This window comes from Pseudopodoces humilis, chromosome 2, assembly GCF_049639895.1.
Source record: "Pseudopodoces humilis isolate 2021_Gansu_Grassland_sample_001 chromosome 2, ASM4963989v1, whole genome shotgun sequence".
NCBI lineage: Eukaryota > Metazoa > Chordata > Aves > Passeriformes > Paridae > Pseudopodoces > Pseudopodoces humilis.
This window is the reverse complement of record NC_142201.1, coordinates 6,430,547-6,438,601: the sequence shown is the minus strand read 5'-3', so window position 1 is coordinate 6,438,601 and position 8,055 is coordinate 6,430,547. Positions and strand designations below refer to the sequence as shown.

Genomic DNA, 8,055 nt, shown 5'->3' with positions numbered 1-8,055 from the left:
CAGGAGGTTGGTGGGATGCTCTGTAGATGAGTGAGAGGGAAACATGGGTCAGCAAGAGGGTGGACAGTGAATTTTTGTTGTCTCTGTTTGTGTATCAGAAGATTCCTGGTTGTGATTGTAATGCAAAATGAACTAACCAAGTGCAAAAAGCCATGAGTGATGATAATTTGCTTCAAGGTGCATATTCATTGATTTGAGTTCAGCACAGTGCCTGAAAAGGGCTGGTCAGGAAGCATGAGATCACTGGGACTGTTGAAAACACACCAGTGAAAATGAACACTGATGAGTAAATATTCCACAGCCATCTTCGTGTACAAACACATTTTTCATACCAGTGAAGACTGTTCTGCAACATCAGACTGGTGATGGTTTTCAGATGGTTTTGAATACACATCTAAGGAAGAAAATTATCTTGAGAAACAAAGAATATATATCCTAGTCTATAAAAATGAAGATAAATACTCAACAGTGCCATCCACAGTTTACCAATCTGATTCTAACCAGTTTTTGCCAACATGTTGAACAATCTGTCTGTGAATCCTCAGCTGGGACTATTCCAGTGCATCAAGATAACTCTGTATTTGGGGGACCAGAGAGAGGTGAAGAGATTATAGGAACACTCCCTAAGGGACCCACTGAGGGCATGGTATCATGATGTTTTACTTTCAAGACCTACTCTGCCATGTCATGGTTTTAATGATTCTTGAAATGCCTCCAACAGGAGAAGTTCCAAAACACAGAAGAGCCCCCAGCACCCTGTGATGGAACAGGGGCACCAAGCACAACCCAGAGCCACAGGAAATTCCAACTCAGTATAAGGAAAAAGGGATTCACTCTGAAGGTGGCCAGACCCTGAAGCCCACAGAGCTTATGGTTTTTCCATCCTTCAGTTCATTCAAACTACACAAGATCTGCTTTGGGCAGGAGGCTGGGTAACCCCTTCCTTACTGTTAGTGAATACACATTTTCTCTTCTTCCTCTTGCACAAAACCTTGAAGACAATGATCTGCCATTGTTTGTTTGGAATTTGTTTGAGAGGAAAATACTCTACAGCCTGGAACATTCTATAGAACTTTTTTTTTTTTTTCTTTCCATAGATATGGTGTGCAACACTGTCTAAATATCATGTCCTACATGGTATTTTATAATCTTCTTTACTGATAAAGTCCTTGGGCAGGGAGAGAAGAAGGGGAAGGGGAAGAAAACCACAATCTATAAACATCATTAGCCAAACAAAATACCTGTTGACCCTAAATTTAGCCTAAGATGGTCTAAGATACTGTTCCAAAATAGAAAACTGTTATTTGAAAAGACAGTATCACCTAGAGCTGAGTTCTGAAGTTGCTCCACACCATTCCCTGTTGCCCCACAAACGGAGTCCCAGCAGAACTACTGAGTCTGATGCCTGGGAGAGTTTATTTTTCACATTTTTTTTTCACATTTCAGCTTGATGCAACCCAGATTGCTAACCCTATAATTACCAGAATTAAAATGTGTGTGAATGCAAATTTCTGTGATTTAGGCTTTGCAAAAGGCTCTGGTGCTCCCTGGAAAGCTCATCTTCGTGCATGCAGAGTGCTAATCAACACAGATGATGAGTTAATGGCAAAACTTTCAGCTGACAGTTACACTGAAGATGACAGGTTCTAGGGTATTTTAGAGAAGCTCTGTTGGTATCATTAAGATACAAGAATTACATTACTTTAGAGGTGGCTAAGTGGTGCTAATTATGACCTTGATAATGACAATCAGTCTTCTAGGAATAATGCACTCTTTGCTTACAGCACTTAGGTTCTATTTACCTTTCAAAATGCACTCATAAAACAAATAGATAACTAAAAAAACCTGTACTATGCACACAGATGTAGAACAGATAATTTATTTTATTTTTACAAAAACAATTTATTTTAATGCTAGAGATTTACCCTATGTTTGTGTTCTAATTTTTGGATGCATTGGCAAAATAAGTAACATTGAAATCAGGAAGGAATGCAAAATATCTGTGTCTTTCACAACAATTATAACTGATTTTACTCATCTTTTGGGGTATTGAGCAGACACAAAATAACACTTAACTGTGACTCTTGATGGCATGACCTGAGAAGTTTGACTTCCTCACATTAACAGCTGGTAAAATTGAAAAGCAAAAGACTGGTAGTACAAGAAAGAACTTGGTGGACTTGGACACTTATTTTTGGATACTTTTCTTCTTCATGTTCTTTCATCAACAAATTGATCCATTTTTGCCCATTCCTGGGGCTACCCAAAAATATTTGTTGTAGCTGACACAGATATGATCTCAAGTGGAAGCTTTGTTCTTGATATTTCACTGTATTTCTCAGCAACTTTCAGTCATTTTTCCCTGGCAAATTAGAAAGTCTGTGTCTGTGGCTTGCTATACCTTCACATTTATGATCATGCACTTTCTGCAGGCTCAGCAAATTATTGCTACAAATCAATCACTGAGGCAGACATAAATCAACTAGAGAGATTGCTAGGAAATGGTTTCAGCAACTGAAGCTTCCTATATTCATCCTTCAGTGTTGTTCTCTTGTTTTTTATACTGCATAACAAAGAGGGCCCACTGGTGAGCATTTCCTTCTTAATCAACTCTTCTTTCTGAGCAAAAATTGATTTATTTCCAAATAAAATTTTATCTGCTTGGAATTTCCTTTAGTTTGGCATCCCTTTATTTTCTGTTGATTTCTGAACACATTTCAAGTCTTTATTTAAAAATGTGGTATCACATTTAGGAGGATCACTCTCAATATGACACATTAACTTCCTTCCCTACTTCTTGCATTTTCAGCAAATCTATAAGGTTTATCCTATTGTTCTCAAGCAAGGCTTCAGGGTTTGGTTTTTTTCCCCAAATTCTAGATGTCTGCAGGTTTGAGTTAAGATAGAATTATTCTGAGTGCTCTTATTGATGCCAAAGACTAAGCAGTCACACAGCTCTGACAGGCATCACTACCTCTGGAATCTGTCAAAGCCCAAGGTAACCCTTGGTAACCCCTCAGGAATTTTTTCAGTCTTTACTACAATGGTTGAGCCAACAATTTGTATAATTCACTCTTGGATATCATCTCTCATCATTAGAGCTGGTCTAGGTAGAACCACTTCAGTCTCCAGTGGCCTTTAACAAGATTCTTACAGCTCCTTTTAGCACTGGAGATTTGTTGGCAAGCTTATCTATCAGCAAGTTATCTAGATGCACACAAGTTTCCTGTTGTTATCACAACGGATGTTTTTGTTGCTTTCCTCCAAACTTTGCTTCTGAATTATGAGGGAAGTGCCCCTGAGTGAAGTTTTTTCCCTGTGACCTGCCCACGGGAGCCAGCAGAGCTCTGAGAGTGGGTGTCCGTATCTCCCTGGAGAAACAGAGAGTTTTTTCCTGTTGAGCACAAAATGTTGGAACATTAGGTTTTCTGTTTCAGAATCCCAACCACTCTGGCAGCCTTGGTCTGTTCCGGCAGTGCTCCCTTTACCCTGGTGTGGAGCAGCAGCAATGGCAGTGATAATGAGCTTCTGTGTCAGCAGATGATCTCCCAGAGCAGCAGGGATCTGTTGTTCTGCCTCGCTACCGTGTCTGGCACTTCTGTGTCTGCAGAAATTGCAGCACTCTTACTGAGCTCTGCACTTGCACTTTGTAAAGTACCTGCTTTGGTTGGTGAAGAGGATCCATTGTTCTGTCTCCCGCACCGTTGCTTAGTGATTTATCGATGTTTCTGCATTCAGTCACTGCTGCCATAGAACCACAGAATGGTTTGGGTTGGAAGGGACCTTTAAAGCTCAGCCAGTCCGCTCACCCTGCAACAAGCAGGGACATTTTCAACTGGACCACGATGCTGGGAGCAACCTGACCTCGACTGTTTCCAGGGATGTGCCATCCATTTCCTCTTGGAGCAACCTGTTACGGTGTTTCACCACCCTCATTGTAAAAAATTCTTCTTTATAGCAAACCTAAATCAGCTCTCCTTTAGTCTAAGCCTGTTCTATTCCTTGTCCTGTCTAACAGGCCCTGATAAAAAGTCTGTCCTCACCTTTCTCATAGTCCCCTTTAAAGTACTGAAAGGCCTCAATAAGGTCTCTCCAGAGGCTTCTCTTCTCCAACCTCAACAATCACAGCTCTTTCAGGTGTTCCTCACAGGAGAGGTGCTCCAAACATTTTTGTAGCCCTCCCCTGGCTCACACCAACAGGTCTACATCTCACCCATTTGGCACAATTAACAAAAAACAAAGGTCCTATATTTTCCTTATGGAAGAGAAATTTCCAAGAACACCAGCCAAAAAGTACTGCAGTCTTACTGGATTCTTTGGTCATACCCAGGTATGGAATATGATTGCAGAATTGGGCATCTCTCAGAACTTATACCAATATTTAACATGAAACTGCATGAAGATTTCCTGTAATTGTGTGGACTTTAAAGGTCTCCTGTGCTTGCTTGGAAGGGGATGGAAGGGGATGGAAGGGGATGGAAGGGGAAGGCTCTCTATTTTTTCCACTCCACAGAGATGACATTTACATTTTGGCAATAAAACCTGTACGTGCTGTGCAGCTCATGGCAAGGAATATCACAACCATCGTGTATTCCAGAGCAGTAATAGTAGCTAAGTACAAACAGAATTTTGACAGCCAAGTATTACTTCAGGCATTGTCTTTGGGAAGATACGCCCGTGGAAAGGTTAACCCCTTGTTCCCTGGCTCATGGATCAACTACGATTTGACTCTAGCAGGAGGTGAGGCTTGTGGGCTGCCACAACCCCTGGCTGCAGGAATCTCCTCCTGCCGCGGTCACTGCGGGTCATTAGCCCGGGGTTACGAGAGCGCGGCTGGTTCGTACGGAGCATCCTGCCCGAGACACCCTGCCCGGGACACCCTGCCTGGGACACCCTGCCCGAGACACCCTGCCCGAGACACCCTGCCCGGGATACCCTGCCTGGGACACCCTGCCCGGGACACCCTGCCTGGGACACCCTGCCCGAGACACCCTGCCCGAGACACCCTGCCCGGGATACCCTGCCTGGGACACCCTGCCCGGGACACCCTGCTCGGGACACCCTGCCTGGGACACCCTGCTCGGGACACCCTGCTCGGGACACCCTGCCTGGGACACCCTGCTCGGGACACCCTGCCTGGGACACCCTGCCTGGGACACCCTGCTCGGGACACCCTGCTCGGGACACCCTGCTCGGGACACCCTGCCGCCGCCTGCCTCAGCCCCCGGCGGGGTGCGGCACGGAGCGGTAGCGATGCGCGCCCCGGGATGCGGCAATCCCGGTGTTCATTCCCGGTGTGTATTCCCGGTGTTCATTCCCGGTGTTCATTCCCGGTGTTCATTCCCGGTGTTCATTCCCGGTGTGTATTCCCGGTGTTCATTCCCTGTGTGTATTCCCGGTGTTCATTCCCGGTGTTCATTCCCGGTGTGTATTCCCGGTGTTCATTCCCTGTGTGCATTCCCGGTGTTCATTCCCGGTGTGTATTCCCGGTGTTCATTCCCGGTGTGTATTCCCGGTGTTCATTCCCTGTGTGCATTCCCGGTGTTCATTCCCGGTGTGTATTCCCGGTGTTCATTCCCTGTGTGTATTCCCGGTGTTCATTCCCGGTGTTCATTCCCGGTGTGTATTCCCGGTGTTCATTCCCTGTGTGTATTCCCGGTGTTCATTCCCGGTGTTCATTCCCTGTGTGTATTCCCGGTGTGTATTCCCGGTGTTCATTCCCTGTGTGTATTCCCGGTGTTCATTCCCAGTGTTCATTCCCGGTGTTCATTCCCTGTGTGTATTCCCGGTGTTCATTCCCTGTGTGTATTCCCGGTGTTCATTCCCGGTGTTCATTCCCTGTGTGTATTCCCGGTGTTCATTCCCGGTGTTCATTCCCTGTGTGTATTCCCGGTGTTCATTCCCTGTGTGTATTCCCGGTGTTCATTCCCGGTGTTCATTCCCTGTGTGTATTCCCTGTGTGTATTCCCGGTGTTCATTCCCTGTGTGTATTCCCGGTGTTCATTCCCGGTGTTCATTCCCTGTGTGTATTCCCGGTGTTCATTCCCGGTGTTCATTCCCTGTGTGTATTCCCGGTGTTCATTCCCAGTGTTCATTCCCGGTGTTCATTCCCGGTGTTCATTCCCTGTGTGTATTCCCGGTGTTCATTCCCGGTGTTCATTCCCGGTGTTCATTCCCGGTGTTCATTCCCTGTGTGTATTCCCGGTGTTCATTCCCGGTGTTCATTCCCTGTGTGTATTCCCGGTGTTCATTCCCTGTGTGTATTCCCGGTGTTCATTCCCGGTGTTCATTCCCGGTGTTCATTCCCGGTGTTCATTCCCGGTGTTCCCGGTGCTGCCGAGCACCCCTCGCCCCGTCGAGCCGCGCGCCAAGCACTGGGGGCGTGGCCACACGAGGCCCCGCCCTCAGGCAGCGCCCATTGGTGGCAGCTCGGTGTGACCCCGCCCAGGGGCGGGGCGGCGCCGTCCGAGCAGCGGGGCCGGGACGGAGCCGCGGCCGTGGCCGGGGGTGGCACAGGGACAGCGGGGACGGCGCCATGGCCGAGAGATACGACGTGATCGTGATCGGGGGCGGCATCTCAGGTGGGCCGGCGGGGGAGCGGCGCGGCATCCCGCGGGGCATCCCACCGGGAATCCCACCGGGAATCCCACCGGGAATCCCACCGGGAATCCCGCCCGCAGCGCTCCCGGAGCGGGGCCGGGCGGTGGCGCGGGGGTGGCGATGGACGGGCACAGCGCCAGGGCCACGGGGGCTTCAGGAGCGCTCGGAGAAGGAGAGGGGAAACGATCCGTGTCGCTGTGTTAGGGACAAATCGCTGCTCCTGCCTCGCTGGCCGTCGGGAGGAGGCTGGAGGGAAAAGTGTCTCGGCAGAGCCCACAGGTGCGGGACACGGCAGGGGTACGGGGGCACGGGCTGGGGTTGCTCATCCCCACAAAGATGCTGTTTTGACGTGGTTTTTTCAGGTTGCCCATGCAGCGGTGGCAGTTGTTTTGTTTGGAAAAACGCTGCAGAATAAACATCTGGGAGTATCTCTAGGTTAGGTTTGGTTGCTGTGAGCTGTTCTGGAGGCAGCCCGATTCCCCAAGTGCCATGGACTCCTCACACTTCACCAGGCAGCACTTCCCAAAATACTCTTCAGATCTGCTTTGACACCAGCAATTGCATCACGGCCTCTCATCCTTGTGCTTAAAAAAAAAAAAAAAAAACTCGTTAATTAATTATTTTTATGTTACCTACAATGAGAATGTTGCTGTGTTGGAGAAAATTGGTGTTTAGGTTGTCCCTCAGGTCAATTTTGTGTTGGCAGCTTTGGCCAGGTCTCAGGTTTTAGGCAGCCCTCACTACACTAATGATTCAGAAAAGGTGAGTTTTATGATTGTGTGACTTCAATGATGTTACAGCCATTACTGGTGTGGGCAAAGTTAGGTATTACCAGTACTGAGAGCGAGTCAGTGTAATCTGTGTATTTGTTTTTGTAATTGTAATTGTAATTTTGTAATGTAATTGGTGTAATCTGTGGTGAATTAATGCAGAAAACAGTAGATGCTTTACATAATTATGTTATTTCATTTACTAAAAGAACAGTAATTGTTTAAATAATTATTTGTGAATATGTAAAGATGCAAATAATCTTTAGCATCACTAGACAGAAAGGAAGACTTTGAATCTAGATTTCCTTGCTTTTTAGTTTTACCAGATGCCTGGTAATTTTCCTGCTAGCATGAGACATTCGGTCTTCATCCTTAGGGTTCCTGTAATGCACACACACAGTGTCCTTAGGGAATTGCCACCCATTCTGTGTGCAGCTGATGGCAACATCCTCTTAACATGGGTTTTAGAGCTCTGAGAAGCTCTTGTTCCCTTCAGGGTGCCTCGTTCCTCCAGGTCCCAAACCTGTTGCAGTGTTTCAGAAAATGCTTCGAGTATTTCTATGCGGTATCTTGCCTCACTAGTACAAAAACACGAAGTTACTTTGTAACACCTACACCTTGGACCAAAACCAAGGTGTGGGGATTGAAATGGAGCCAAGCAGAAAATTTCATGATGTTCACAGTC

General features: G+C 46.8%; 1 protein-coding gene across 1 annotated transcript in view; it reads left to right on the top strand.

Moving 5' to 3' along the window:
- The first annotated feature begins 6,471 nt into the window (after nucleotides 1-6,471).
- Nucleotides 6,472-8,055, top strand: part of LOC102105564 (amine oxidase [flavin-containing] A) — a 34,263-nt gene continuing 32,679 nt past the window's right edge. Inside the window, exon 1 of the mRNA XM_014255718.2 lies at nucleotides 6,472-6,581. Coding sequence (XP_014111193.1) covers nucleotides 6,536-6,581 — 46 coding nt within the window. The 5' untranslated portion in view covers nucleotides 6,472-6,535. The remainder of the gene's footprint in view (nucleotides 6,582-8,055) is intronic.